General features: G+C 32.8%; 1 protein-coding gene across 2 annotated transcripts in view; it reads right to left on the bottom strand.

Annotated features, from left to right (window-relative positions):
• The window catches only part of NUP58 (nucleoporin 58), a 49,132-nt gene that overhangs the window by 27,075 nt on the left and 5,683 nt on the right, over positions 1 to 16,374 (bottom strand). For both annotated transcript variants that reach the window (XM_079138962.1, XM_079138961.1), the window contains exons 2-10: positions 15,813 to 15,955; positions 14,929 to 14,964; positions 12,302 to 12,451; positions 11,389 to 11,526; positions 8,727 to 8,837; positions 6,605 to 6,629; positions 5,177 to 5,242; positions 3,208 to 3,382; positions 350 to 429 (exon numbers count right to left, since the gene is read on the bottom strand). In XM_079138962.1, coding sequence (XP_078995088.1) covers positions 350 to 429; positions 3,208 to 3,382; positions 5,177 to 5,242; positions 6,605 to 6,629; positions 8,727 to 8,837; positions 11,389 to 11,526; positions 12,302 to 12,451; positions 14,929 to 14,964; positions 15,813 to 15,955 — 924 coding nt within the window. The remainder of the gene's footprint in view (positions 1 to 349; positions 430 to 3,207; positions 3,383 to 5,176; positions 5,243 to 6,604; positions 6,630 to 8,726; positions 8,838 to 11,388; positions 11,527 to 12,301; positions 12,452 to 14,928; positions 14,965 to 15,812; positions 15,956 to 16,374) is intronic.

Genomic DNA, 16,374 nt, shown 5'->3' with positions numbered 1-16,374 from the left:
ATACCAAAACAAAGGCCAAATGTTTTCGCTAATATGTGAATGCTAATCCATAATGGGGTGGAGGGGGCAAGGGAAGAATGGAGGAACCTTAGATTGGGCAGAGGGGAGTGAGGGGAGGGAAGTGAGTATGGGGATGGAAAATACGATGGAATGAGACGGACATTATTACCCTATGTACATGAAGATTACATGAATGCTGTGACTCTGCATCGTGTATAACCAGAGAAATAAAAAGTTGTGCTCCATTTGTATGGAATGCAATAAGTCGAAATGCATTCTGCTGTCCTGTATAACCTAACTGGAACAAACAGAAAAATAAATAAATAAAAATAAAAATCCAGTAACTTACTCAGCAGGAGCTGTATTTTCATGTTGAAGTCCAGGTGGTGTTTTCTGGGTTCTTAAAGCTATTTCAGCATTCTTTAACTCCTAATATGCCAAAGGTTTAAAAAACAAGAAAGTCATTTTAGAGTTAGGCAAAAAATACCAACAATTTATGAACTAAGATTTCAAATAATTCCAGCTGGAGGTTTATGCTTTAATAACATATTATGGATGAAGATGCTTTATAAGGCAATGCTAAAACCTCTTTTAAGACAACTGAACTTTTGATAAGTTTTATAAGATTAAAATGAACTGATCTATTTTAAGAACTATGGGTTTCTCTACAATTCATGAATTCAGGGTGAAAAGACTGTGCTACTATTTGCAGCTGATGTGGGCAACAATTAACATCTAATGGTTATTTTATTTACAAAAATCTATGCTGAAGGCTTCGCTTATACCACCTTGATGACTCTTCAAAAAGTAAAAGCAGGTAATGTTTTTTTTTTTTTTTTTAAACAGATGCAGAAGTGCAGTTATAGAGCTGTAACTTGCTCAATGCCATGTTGCCACAAGACCTGAGAACTGAATGTTGGCAGTTCAATTCTTTATCACCTACTATTCCTCAAAGTCCTGGACAGGTCTGGACCATTCAAGACTGATGCCTACGTACCTAAGTACTGACTTTTGCTAGGCCCAGACATCTGTAATACTACATTGCTTGCAAACAAAACATGTCTGTCATACCTCCTTGGCTTTGCTCATTCCTACCTACCTACATAGGTAGAGAAATACATACATTTTAAGACTCAATATACAGGTATCCTACTCAGGACAGATGATAAATGTGCCCGCTTGAGCTCTCTGTAATCCTTGTACTTGTAACATATTATTTAAACCTAACTGATTTAGCTTTCTTCCAGTTCTTTTGATCCTCATTACTTGGCACATAGAGATTTAAAAAAAAAAGTTCACAAAATGACTGGCCAGCTAAACTCAGCAATATAACTTCAACAAACCACATAGTACCCATTCCATCAAAAAGAACTTCCCACTCCATTTACTTAAACTCAAGCTATTCGCCAAAAAATGAGGTATTAAAAAGAATTCACTTCCATACAATTTTGGTCCACATCATGCTTAACCAGAGAATTGTTTCTATTTACCAAAAAGACTATATTTGATGAAAATGCTTTGGGGTTAAATAAGATAAAACAAGATTTACACAAGGAAATCAGAACACTTTTTTTCACCTGGTAATTCTCTAGATGCTGGATGGAGTACTAGTTTCCTATATAATAGTATTCATAAATCAAATTTATTTGATATAGCCTACAAAGTTTTCTAAACTCAGCTCATTTTTCCTTAAGGAAACTTTAATTCCTACCCTTTTTCTCTGCAAACTTTTTCATTCTTCCTAAATCTTTTACCATTTCATTTATCCCCCACTGTCTTTTTATTACTAAATAGGATTAACAAGTCTGATATACAACAGATGCCCCATATATATTTGTGAATAGAATCATTCACTTTTAGAGTTACAATGATACAACAGGTACCATTATAGAATTCATCCGTTTGCCTTTGCTCCATTATTTCACTAATTATAACTTACATGATTCCATATATTTTGCATATAAAATTTTTCATATAGTTTATGTAACGTTTAATCTGAGTCTAAACATTCTCCCTCCTAACAATATAATTAACACTTTTTTTCCCCTAGAAAGTATGTACCTGATGATAAAGATAAAATAAGGGGGGAGGAAACATGGGGGAATACTATATTCATACTTAACCAAAGATTTTCTAAATGACCTGGAAATCTGAGATAAAAGTCTTCAAATTCTCTTTAAACATAATAGTTTAGAATAGTTATTTAAGTAACATATTTAAAAAGCAAAAGTATTCTCTAATAGTTGACCTGAAGACACATTAAAAATTTTACTTAAAACAACATCACTTATGAGTACAGCACTCTGATAAGATCACAGTAAAGGCATATCCCATGAAGTTTATCAACAGATTGGGAACAACTTAAAGGGGTGTCTGGATTGTCACAAAAATATCAAGTAAGTTTTCTAATTATGACATATAAAATCCAAGTAAATCACCAACCATCATTCTTCCTCGCTGATGTAGAAAAGAACAACATATTTTACTTAGTATGTATTGTATATTATGCCATGGGGTATAAGCAATTAGACAAGAATGACAGAAGATACTAACCTCACAATTATTTTTATTAACTAAAATATAACCAAGACTAGCAAGTCTTCGGTCAAATCAATCTATAAAGTGTGATATAATTTTCATTTAATAACTGACATGTGAAAAACATTTTCTGACTAGGTGTTCTTTCTCTTATGTAACAGACCAATTTAGTCAGCAGGTAATGTAATCAAACAAAGTAGTTAACAGCATAAACTTCAGCTAGGTTAACAGGGTCTGAATTCAGGCTCCTCAACTTATTAACAAAGTTTTTTTGCCTCTTTTCTTATTTACATAATGAGAATAACAGTCCCTTACTTCAAAGGACTGTCATGAAAATTAAAGCAGGTTAACAAATATAAATAAATTGCTTAGGATACAGTGTTATACATAGCAAGCACTCAATAAAAACTAGTAACTATTATTATTTATTACAACAATTTAAAAATATTCAATGGGTTGGGGACATTGCTCAGTAGTAAAGCACTAGAGTTTAGCACACATGAGAGCCTGGGTTCAATTTCTAGCATCACAAAAAAAATTTTTAAACAAAAAATATGAATTACTTTGTTCTCACAGTATGTGTGTATCAAACTTTAAATAAATCACTTTTTCATTTTGGAAAAAACAAAGCAAAACATTCTATGATGAAATGGCTGTAATTTAGTATACCTGAGCAGTTTCTACTTTCAATTTGTCAATATTAAGAGTGTTTCTCTGTAATCCACTGGCAGCCAATGAGAGAAGCTGCTTCAGAGCTTTAATATCTTCTTGTACTTTAAGCATTGCTTTTGAAGACATTCTACTAATTTCTTCTTGGACTTGTTTCTGTTCCTTCACAAATTTCCTTTTAAAAAAGTAAAATAAAACTGAGTAATTAAAAGATATTTAAAATTGATTGGTCATCCCATGTTCATGGATAGGCAAATTTAATATTGTTAAAATGGCCATGTTACTATTACCGTTTGAATGCAATCCCCATCAAAATACCATGACATTCTTCACAGAAGAAAAAAAAAAGTCCTAAAATTTATATGAAAGCACTAAAGATCCTAAGTAGCCAAAGCAATCCTGAGCAAAAGGAGCAAGGCTGGAGACATCACAATACCTGATTTCAAATTATTATAGAGCTATAGTAACAAAAACAGCATGGTACTGTAAAAAAACCAAAACATTAACACCAATGGAATAGAAGACAAAAAGACAAACCCACACAAACACAGTAATTTGATCCTTGACAAAGGCACCAAAAACATACACTGGAGGAAATACAGAGTTTTAAACTGGATAATCCATACACAGAATGAACCTACATCTTTCATCCTACACAAAAGTCTATTCAAAATAGATCAAAGGCCTAGGAATTAGACCACAAACTTTGCAACCCCTACAAGAAAATGAGGGGCACTCCAACATAAAGGCACAGGCAACAACTTCCTAACAGTATCCCTAAAGCTCTGGAAATAATACCAAAAATTAATAAATAGAATGTCATCAATTAAAAAGGTTCTGCAAAGGAAAGGAAAGGAAAGCATGAAGAGAGAACCTAAAAAATGGGAGAAAATTTTTGCCAGTTATTCTTCTAAAGGGATTAATATCCAGAATATATAAAGAACTCAAGAACTTAACTTAAAAAGTCAATAAATGGGCAAATGAATGAAACAGAAGACACACGAATGACCAACAAACATACGAAAAATTCAGCTTCTTTAGTGATCAGAGAAACGCAAACTGAAACTACACTGAGATTTCATCTCACTTCAGTTAGAATGACAATCATCAAGAATACAAACAATAAATGCTGGGAAGAATGTGGGGGAAAGGAAATACTCATACACTCTTGGTAGAACTGCAAATCGGTACAACCACTTTGGAAGTCAGTATAAAGATTTCTCCAAGGACTAAGCATAGAGCCACCATATGACAAGCTGTACCACTCTTCAGTATTTATCCTAAAGAATTAAAGTCAGCAATACATGCATCCTATGATGCTACCAGAGAAATTCACAATAGCCAAGGAACCAGCTTATGTGTCCACCAACAGATGAATGGATAAAGAAAATGTGGCATATAAACACAATGGAGTTTCATTCAACTATAAAGAATGAAATTCTGTAACCTGTAGGAAAATGGATGGAACTTGAGAGCATTATGTTAAGCAAAATAAGCCAGACTCAGAAAGTCAGGGTTTCTTAGATTTTCTCTTACATGTGAATGCTACAGAGAAAAAAGGTGGGTGGAGGGAGTTGGGGAACTCTCATGAAAACAGAAGATAAAACTGGGAAGGGGAGGTAGTGGGGAATGAAACTGACCAAATTAGCTATGTGCATGTACAAATATGTCACAATGAATTCCACTATTATGTAAAATTATATGCATCAATTAGAAGACTAATTGAATAAAAAATAAGTTTGTGAGAGTCTAAGGGTTTAAATAAACAAAAATTTAAAATTCATCTATAATTCACACACCATTTTAGAGAATGGCAGTTACAAATTTTAATTGTTTTTCTATTTTCTCTTATTTTAAAAAACAGTAACAGTTTAACCGAAGTTAAAATGTTTAGAAGGAAGAGATGCTCCCCTAAAATGTATTCTAGAATTCTTTGAATATTATTTATCTAATTATATTTGACACTCACTGGAGATTTTCAACATCCTGGCAGATGACAGGAGGTAGATTTTCATCCTTCAATGCCTTACTATCCCTAAGAAAAAAAGCCACAAATGTATTAACACCATTCACACTTTAGAAAGTTGACACAATTTTACTAGACTGTGTTAAGATAGAGAAAATATAGCAAATGTTCCCTACTTGTAGCTTCTTTGGATGATTTCAAACTTCTTTATAAAAATAAAACTTCCTGACCTAATTCTAGCAATTTATTTGAACTCTATATTTCTTAATTAAGAAAAGTGGCAGCAATTATAAATATACTTAAAAGCTTTTAACTAATGCCTAAGGAAAAAAATGAGAAAATGCTACTTACTGGATGAGTTGCTAAAATAAGTTCCCTCTGTCTATAAGATTCTATGACTGACATTTTATTCAGTTTGAATTATTAAAGCATTAATTAAAGAAAGTCTACAGAACTTCCCATAAGATGCTCTAAATACTTTATTATTTTAAAACTTCTATTTGTCCTTTAACTCGTACTGGAATGGGAAAATAAAACCAAGGGGCAGCTTAAGGGAACTACAAATAATTAATGAGGACAGGAACAAGTAAAATTTGGCAGGCTAAAATGGTCATGAGTTAGATTTCATAATCTTAGACAATCTCAGACTCAGTTTCTTCATTTCAATTTTTTTAAAAGTTTCAGATTCTGGAACATTTTGGATTTTGAGAGTAAGGACACTCAATGTGTACATTCCATACAAATATCCCCAAATCTGAAAAACTCCAAATTCTGAAACACTTCTGATTCTAAGCATTTTGTGTAAGGCATACTTAATGTATACTAGGCTAAAATATACACAAGAAGTTTGTAGAGCAACAAATTTGACCATTTATTTATAAATGGTTAATACAAATTACGTAAAAAAATATAATTTGTAATAAACATAATGATCAAGTTCAAATGTATGTATATGATGTATATGAAAACTACTTTCTTTAATGAAGACACCAGTAAATAAGAAATAGTCCTGGCATAATAATTTACATATGTAAGCTAAGTTTTTAAAAGGCTACAGTATGTAATTCATGGTAGAACTTGTGCTTAATTATCATGTACCAAGGCCTTTGGTTCAAAATCCAGCACCAGAAACTACAAGAAAACAGCAACCAAAAAAATGGCAAACTTAAAACTTATTTGTATTATTTGGGGAAAATGTCAATCACCTTTCTAAAAAGATATGTTTTAAAGTTTTTTAATGACTAAAAATTGAAGATGTGATGTGACCTATCATGATTTTTCTAGAACATATATTTATTATTTTATTTTTGACAAACACTTATTAAAAGTGTTTGTTTCTTCCAAATGTGTACCTGATTCTATTTTCTTACAACTATACCATCTGCCTACAAATTTAATAAAACTCTTTAATAAAACAAATTACAAACTTACTCTGGTCTTGTTCCTGTTTTATCACCTAGAAAATTCAAGAAGCTTCATGTAAAAATAGGTAATTTAACAACACATTCCAAACGTTTTAAATGAACACAAATTAAGGTATAAATATAAACAAAAGTATTTCTTAGCTTGTTTCTTAAACACTGCTCAATGAAATGAGCAGTGTTTAATGTCATAAACTTAGAAGTATACAGCATTATCAAGGAGATGTATACAAAGTCGATGATACATAACTGATTTGCACCTACTTCTTTCAAGGACAAAAGTTTTCTTTTCTCAACTACTTTCCATAAAAAATAACCTGTATGGATAGTTTATATTCTTTTCTACCAACTTAACTCTGGGTAACTTTATCTGACATTTTTTAAGGCCCCACCAGTATTGAATACTAATTCGGATTAGCATTCCGAACTTCTCCAGTCTAACTATCATTTAAAACAATTGTACCTTCCCAACTATGATGAGAGCACCTTTTGCATCACACCCTCAACAATGGCCATCAGATTTTTAAATCTTCCCAAGTCATGCAGCTAAATAATGCTACTTATTTTAGCTCATATTTCTTATACTAGTGAAACAACATTGTCTTCAAATGTTCATCTGACAAGTGTATTTTTTTCTGTTGTGAACTGCCTATTCATGTAATTTCTATATTCCTGGGGTTTTTTTTTTTTTTTTTGCATATTTCTCTCATGGTATTTTTAATTTCTAAGAGTTATTTCAACATTTAGTATAATAATTCTTTGTCTCACAAATACTTCATGTCTGTTTCTAAAACTGAATCTATAAGATACCTTAATTTCAGAGATGTTAAAGTGTGAAAAAGCAAGCATCTAAAAATCAAGTATTTTATATTTGTCTTTTATCTTTATACATGGGGTTTCAATTTTTACATCTTTCATCTAATTAATTTATTTTTTCACAAAGACTTGGAATACTTCATTGAATCTAAAAATTTTTTTTTCCATTTTAACATTTCTGACATTTCTGAAATTGGCACATTTCTTCTATAAACAATGCCTTAATAATGGAAATAAAAATAGGGCTTTGATTTTGTTTTGCAAAATAATTCATCAATTATTTTTTACTAATATACTATTTCTTTGATATTTCATTTTTATTTATACATACACAAACAGGTAAAACTTGGGCCTATTTCTAGACTGCCAAGGACACTTGACTGGTCTACCTAGTTATACCTGGACTACTACATAACTTCCTAACACTAATGCTTTTTCTTGCCTTCCTACAATTATTTTCCACCTGGCTGTCAGAATGCTCTTAATCTTAAAATACATAACTCATCAAAACTCTTTCATCAAAATTCAATGTGGCACAGAAAGTTCTTTAAGATCATTGGTATCTGATCTTTCTGCTCTCTGGCTGTACTAGCCTTCTATTAGTTCTTCAGAAGAGAAGCCCTTCTTGATTCTAGTCCACTCCATGCTTCTCCCTCTTTACCTATTATTTCCTACCACTCTCCATCTGGTTAAATCCCACCAATAGTGCAGTTCCTAAGACAACTGATATAGCTACTAGAAAAAGAAGAAATTCTGTTGGTTAACAGCAACAACAAAAATCCTTTAAGAGACGTAACAGATTAAAGGGAAATGGAACGTGGTACATGTGATTATGCATATTCATTTTTATGTATTCTCTGTGTTCAACTTCAGCTTAGGCACACTACAAGTGCAGGATGATGATGTGGATAGAGATACAGAGGAGAAATTAACTTCTTATATTTACCATATTTCTCTCTAGAGTAAAACACCTAGCTGAATTACACTGCCAAATATTTTTAATGTATTATATGAATCACAACAGATTACAAAAAGTATGTTATGATGACCCCACCTTAAAAATATATATTAACATAGATATTAAGGTGGACAAATAAGATATGCACATATGAATCTAAGTTAGCTACAAAAATAAAACCTTATTAATCAATACACAAAATTTGTACAATATTAATGCTAATGTAAAACAAACTTAAAAGTAAAACTACACTAACCAACACCTAAGTAGAGATTTTTGAGACACAGGAATTTTTAGTAATCTGGAAGTTGCCTAACAATACTGTTAGAAGACAAAATTACAATTTAACATTACTTACTCTTTTTATCTGATGAGCTACTAAAATCTATACCACCAAGGCCTTCATTGCCTGCAGCTGAAGTAGCTGCTGTAGTTCCCAAAGTCAGGCCTAAAGCATTCTGCCCAAGTCCTGCAAATAAACCAAATATTACATACAACTTCACGGAAAGACTACAAGAATCTCCCCTTACTAAACAAAGTACTCAAATGCTTTTAAGATTTTCTTCACATTTGATTTAGGAAAATATCAAGGTACAAGTCTGGAGCATGCTTTGGGCAATCTTGCTTGAATTCAATGGTATATGTAGTTTGAATAATGTGATGTTTTATTATTAAAAAGACCAGAATGTATGTTAATGCAATATAAGTGAACATTCAATTTTTGTTATTTTTGAAACTTTTCTACAAAAGCAATTTAAGTTGGTATTATTTTCAGGGGAGTAAGTCTTACCTTTCAATCATATTTTGGAACTGCACATGTTAAAAATAATCCAGTGTGAATTTATAAACTTTGAGTATAATATACATTAAGCATAACCGCATATTTCCAAGTTCTCTTCAGAAAAGTTATTTATAAAAGAACTGCTTTACCTATTTAAATCTCACCTCCCTGGCAAAAGAAATCAAAAGGACTACAGTTAATTCTAAGTCACTAACTTATATTTGAGCCAAGTAGCAAACTTTCAAAGGTCCTGTGTTGATAAACATATATTTCTAAAATCCATGCATTCCTAAGATGACACCATCTATTTTAAAAAAAGGAGAAAATAGTTAATAAACCAGTTAACTGAAATTTTGATTTAAATTCTGGTATATGTCAGAAAACAGCTAAAGAAAGAACTACTATTATACCAGTTAAGCATACCTAATCCAAAACTTCCAAATCAAAATGCTCTAAAAATCTGAAACTTTTTGATCATTGTGTTGTGACTGCTGAAGTTTATGTAAATATTTTAAAACCCAAAACTCCAAAATATGAAACACTTCTGGCCCAAACATTTCAAAAAAGGGACAATCTATGGTAATTTAAAAAAATTCAATAATACATTTAGATTAAGATAAGTATAAGCATTAAATATTAAGGTCTGAGAAGAATCAAAGCACATCTAAAAACTGGGTAAGAAGCATAAAACCCTGTCTCTCTTATGATGACGATGATGATGATGACGACTACTTCTTGTCTTTGCCATGAGTTGAATCCAAGATTTCATGCATGCTAGGAAGCATTCTACCATAAAGCTACCTCCCCAGACCTCTCTTATTATTTTAAAACAGATATTAAATAATTTCATCAAAGTCATTAGGCAAATACTGAAGTATCAATTCATGTGGCAGAGAATACTGAATTAGTATTTTATATATCAGGTTGATTTCTATTTTCTTTCTTATTATGAAATTTGCCTCATGGTAAGGATTCTGCAGATGTTTTGAATATTGGTTATAGCTAGTGACTGTATAAAGAAATGAATATTTTGAAAAGTTAACAAAGGCTTTGTGGGAGTGAGAAAAGCTTTTCTACTATTTGAAGAAATTGCGTAAGTATTTCACAAAGCAGTGTTAACATCAAGAATTTCTGTTTAGCTAGGTATAATGCAGCACTCCTATAGTCCCAGCTAGTCGGGAGTCTGAGGGAGGAAGATCACTTGAGCTTATAAGTTCAAGATTGGGAAACATAATGAGACTTCATTTCTTAAAAAACAAAATTTTGTTTAACAATGCACAGATTAGGAAATGCTGATGTATCAAACTCATAGACTTTCCAGTTACACTTTGGGCTGATTTATAATGACTTTTACTTTCAGAAGTTTCACAGGGCCCCTAATTGTGCCTAATACTTCATTTGGTTGTACAGGAGAAAGAAAAATGACGTGACTTTGTCTTATTAAAGACACTCTTATTTCTAGATACTATATTTCTTTTTTGTCCTCCCTTCAGATACCAATTTGATGGAGAAAATTCAGGTCAGTGGAAGGGAAAGGATGGTCAGAATAACCTGAAGAATATTATACCATTCTAGTTTGTACTGGTCTCTCAAAAACTAATTTTTTGTTATTGTCTAATTTTGGAGGTATTCAAAATTTCTTCTAATAACCAAATCATGAGATGCCCATAACATGCATACTTTTCAGGATATATATTTAAACATCTCTCATAAAGATTAATATAAAAGCAGAATGAAAAAATAATAGAAAGAAGTGGTAGATGGCATGCTAATAGCCTTTCCTGAAATTCCATAATGGAAAGTCATTCCTAGAATTAAGACTTTACAAGTTGCCTTATAGTGAAGTTAGGCTGTAAATGACTCAAGACATTTTTTTCTTTTTTCCCCTAGCTCGGGAATTCACTCAAGCCTTTGAGCATGCTAGATAAGCAATTTTACCATTGAACTAGACCTCCAATTACCCCCCAAACTATTTAAATGCCACTTATTCTAAGTTTTTAAGTCCTTAAATAGGCTCAATTCCTTATCTAATTAGTCAATATTAAGAAAGAGGAAAATACATTTCTAAAATATGACTAAAAGGTCCAATTATGCATGAAAAACATTTTGTAATTCAGTTTTGACATTAAAGGAAAACATATATTAAAGAGAAAGCAATCTGCTCAAAAGGCCAAAATAAAGAAAAAGTAAATTTAAAAACAAATACTTACTGTTCTGTAGAATAAATATCATCAATTACCTGATGCTGCTGTGTTTGTACTTTGGAAAAGTGAACCTCCCAAACCAGCTAAGGCTCCCCCTAAAGAAAGGCCTGTTGATGCAGTTGTAGTTGTGGCTGTTGTTCCTCCCAGGTTATTTAGAGTAAATCCAGTGGATGCTATGAAAAATGAGATACTAAACCTTTAATGGCAACATTACTCAAGAACAACAGAAAAATACAAGAAAAAAAAATCTTAAGCTGATTTTCATGACGATTGGCTCTTTGCAAAATCTACTTGCTAAAGATAAAATTATATACACTTCAGAACAAAAGAAATAATAGCTTCAAAGCAAAAACTATGAGAGAAATAAGGGCTTCAGGTAATATTAGAATGGTACCAGGTAACTGGTTCTACACATTAGTGTTTTCAACCCAGGCTTCCAATTTCACTTTTACAATTAAACAAATTCTAAGCTAAATAAGGTTTCCATAATGTTTTTATCCCTCCCTCTTACAAAATGGCTCCTTGAAAACAAAACAGGTATTAAAAACTTTACATTTCACCCTTCTAATCCTGTCTCCTGCTCTAGTCTGTAAACAAAGAACATATTTCAAAATGTTCCCTGCTGCAGTAAAGGCCAACACTGACTTGTCTTTACAAACCAATAATCCTGTAGGTCAAAACTGTGAAAATTTAAAATCAAAATTTCTTTGAACTGTAGTTATGTTTAAAAAAGGTGGATATCGCTGGGCATGTGGCACATGCCTATAATCCCAGCGGCTGGGGAGGGTAAGGCCCTAAGTAACTTAGTGAGACCCTGTCTCAAAACAAAAAAGGGCTGGGGACGTGGCTCAGTGGTTAAGTGTCCCTGGGTTCAATCCCTGGTACGAAATAAATAAATAAATAAATAAAATAAGATAGTAAAGGTGGATATTTATGTTCTCTATTCACCTGCTGGAGTTGATGTCAAAGCAGATGAAAGAGTGAGACCACCTGCTGAGGTAGAAGTAATAGGAAGAGCAAATGGTGTGGCAGATGCTGCAGGTTTATTGAATCCCAAACTGAAGCCAGTTGTAGACGCAGATGTAGTGGCTGGTGTTCCTGTTTTAATAGATAAAAATCCCAATTTTACTTTAAGTGTATACACATTATACTGGTTTCAATCAGGATCCCTAAGTTTGTGATCCTATTTTGTATTAACAGAATAAGGATGTGCGTGTATACATGAAAATTAAAATAGAAGTTGGAAGTAAATCATAGTGAATACAGAAAAAATGGTCCTTTGGATCAAGAAAGGCAAAAATGCCCCAATCAATGTAATATTGTGATCAATAAATTCAATACCTGGATTTACCTAAAACAGTATCTATCTTCCTTCCTTCCCTTTACTCTCAGCAGAAAAATAGTCCCTCTTCTCCAAGATTATGCAAACAACCATTCTCTAATCCTTAAAATACTCTTCTTTCTGGGTCCCGTCTATCAGCTCTCACCTCTCTTACTACTGTTTCTGTGCTACACCTTTCCCATAGTCTTATAGATTTCCTTTCTCTGTTCATGTCCTGATACTCCCTAGGGTTCCCTTTATGTCCCAAATGATCTCACCCATTTTCAGATATATGAAAGTAAAATCTGCATCTACCTGAATCCCCATTGGTTGGCTCTACCTTGATGCCCCTTTGGTTTTCAACGTATCTTTCCTAAAAAAACAAACAAAAAAAAATCTTAACTTTTCTAAAGCCTCAGCCCCACCAAGATCACTTCTATTGTTAAAGCCAGAAACCACAATTTTTTTTTCACATCCCTTCTTTCCTCTGAATTCCACTGGCTACAAATCCTGCTAATCTGTTTCAGAAATATCTCTGGATTATTGGCATTCTCAAAAGCCTTAAATTAAGTCACCTCTCTCTCAAGAACTACTACAATAGACTTCTAATTTCTCTGCCAGTCTCCTCCAAACTCTGTTCTTGGCATTATCCCAGCTACCTTAAAAACAACATCCTGGTGATTCTGTCAACTTATAGTTCCCATTAATTCTAGATTGTTCTAAAATAGTCTAAAAACCAGAAATATAAGTGACCCTTCTAATTTTGTTCCAATCAGCTCTCAAATCTCAATTCTTCCTACCATTTCCTCTTCTGAATCCTAAGCCCCATGAACAAAATGTTTTTCTTATTCAATTGGATTGTTTTATGATTGAGCAAACTTTGCACATTCTCCTTTTCTGTCTAGAATAATGTTTCCTGTCCCCCAAATAACCCTGTTCTTTTTCCTCTTCCTTTAATGTATCTTTCCTATGTCTATGAGGATATTTATCAAATTACACAGGACCATGTTATAGGGCTGGGGATATAGCTCGGTTGGTAGAGTGTTTGCCTCGCAAGCACAAGGCCCTGGGTTCAATCCCCAGTGCTGCAAAAAAAAAAAAAAAAAAAAGAGACCATGCTATATATCTGTGTGCCCCCCTCATCTCATATTAGAGCAATGTCTTGCATGTACACCCAACAGTTCCTGACGTCATCATCCAAACCATTCTCACCAACACCACTGCAAATACAAGCTAATGTTGACTTTTCAAGGCACCATGCATACTTATAATCACACAGGAAGTAGTAACTGATCAAACAAGAAATGCATGAATGACCCACTGAGGCTTCTCCTGAAGTTACTGAGAAAAAAGAAGTCAGAAACTATGTTTCTGGATTGCCCTGATCACAAGTTCTTGCCAGAGCATAGTACTCCAAAATCGTGTATAGATAGATCTTATAATCTCAGAAAATAATAGGAATCAATTACTTGCCCTCATAGCCAATCCTTTCCAATTTGACAAAAAGATGTGTTTACTGTTAACAAGTTAACAGCATTCAAGTGAACAGTCAATCCTTAATCAATTTAAAAGCTTTTCAACATCCTTTCATTCTTTCCTTTCACTTTACTGTCACCCATTATTTACTGTCAGCATCAAGGCAGGCTGAAACCTAGTTATTTACATTGCCTTAAGCATACCACTACAGAAACTATTATGTTTCTGAGTGAGAAGAGAATCAAATAACTTTTTAGTCCATTGCATCATCATCAAATCCAGGGCCCCATACATGCTAGGGAAGTGATTTCCCACTAAGCTACACCCCTAGCCCTACAATATTGTCATTTTAGCTATAGATAGCTCAGACTTTTGCTACTACATACTTTATATGACTGTCTGAGGCCTCACAGTTATTTACAGACAACCAGAGATTGATTCCAAGACTTCTGGCATGCAGCTTGGCTCTTTCCCTAATGAACAGTCAAAATTACTGAAAAAGTAATGCAAAATAAACTTCCATCTTAAAAACCCTTTCTGTATTTAAAATATTCACCTGAATTTTTAGAAGTAATAAGAATCAATCTTTTTTTTAAGTACTCAAACACTGAAAGGTTCTTTGAACAGTCAGTATTTAGGATCTTAACTCAGGTTCTTTACATTCTTTCTTCTATACTCCAGTACAGTGAGATATTAGAAAAGAGAAGAGTAGAATGATTACTCAATTCGTTTAAATTATTAGAACAACCACAGATCTGGGATCCTCAAAAATTCTTACCCAGAGTTAATCCTGTAGTTATAGTTGTTGCTATTCCTGGAGACAAAAAAGAAAAATAAAATTTAAGCATCAAGGAAGATGGCATTCTTTCAGTTTATTTATCATAAGGGAATTAAAAAAAAAAAACAAAAAACACCACCCTCAGGGAGCAATAACATTTCTATTAAGACCAATACATAACATAACATCAGCCACCATAACCACTAACCCAAGGATTTTTCCTATGAACTGGTTTTCATATTACAGGTTACATAATTTGATTAACCAGGAAATAAGGTTTATAAAATGCAAACTATTGCTTATAACAAAATACAGCAAAGAGATAAAAAAAGCTACTACAGACAGAATGCAGGCACACAACTGTCTCAAGAAGTTCACGGGTTAGTATCCCAGTTGTTCTTTCATTTTAGGGTATGGCTGTGAAACATGTTGCTCTCCAAGTTGGTAGGTCAAACCAAAGGTGGCAAAGCCAGAAGGCTTTGAGGACAGAAAAAGTAAGTAAGGACACAAAAATTTTTTTAAGTGGTCAGCTCCAGTGAAACGTTTTTCAATGGTTACTGTCCCATACATTATAAATTAATGTCCCAAAGTGATAATGTGGGCTTAACACTATTAAATAAACATATAATCTAATCTAAAATTTTAAATCACTTTAATTCACTATATTTAAAGAGAGAGATCTTCCTTCCTTATACTACAGTAGGTCATAGTCCATAACTCAGCCTATTGCCCTTACTTTCAAATCCCTGTATTCTTTTCATCTTGGTATTTACTCTTATTTTAAGTTCTACTACCAATAACAACCTCTAAATGGAGATAGAAGATGAAAACTAAAAAAGAAATATCCCAAGCCTACTCCCTGAAAATGTGAAGATCCTCCTTACCTGTATTTGTTCCTCCTAGCGTGAACCCAGTGGCAGGTTTAGATCCAAAGAGAACAGTTCCAAAACCACCAGAAGGAGCAGATGTAGTTGCTGGAGTTGCAGTGCTTCCAAGAGTTCCAAAATTGAGCCCCACAGAAGGGTTGCTTATTTAAAAAACACACAAACACACACAAATTTTTAAAAATCTGTTAAAGTCAATGTTTACTTAAGTAAAATAAGAATTAATTCTTCTGGGTTATTTTCTTCTGTATTATACATTTAATACACCTAATATTCAAAAGAAACTAATAAAACTTTAGCCAAGTTCAAATATCTTTGTCCTCCAAATATAATAAACCCAAATGTAATATTTGTATTAAAAGAATACCAAACTTTAAGAAAAGCACAGTCTATAGCAATTAGGATTTCAGATCTCAAGATAATCCTAAGAAAGGAACACACACATTCTATTAGTTTTTGTTTGAAAACTAGCCTATTTGAAAATGGTCATAAGAAATCTTATAAATGTGGACTACTTTCCTTTGGAACTACTCAAACAGAATTCACATTTCCAAATTCATCT

This window comes from Sciurus vulgaris, assembly GCF_902686455.1.
Source record: "Sciurus vulgaris genome assembly, chromosome: 4".
In the NCBI taxonomy this organism is placed as follows: Eukaryota; Metazoa; Chordata; class Mammalia; order Rodentia; family Sciuridae; genus Sciurus; species Sciurus vulgaris.
This window is presented reverse-complemented; position numbering and strand designations above follow the sequence as displayed.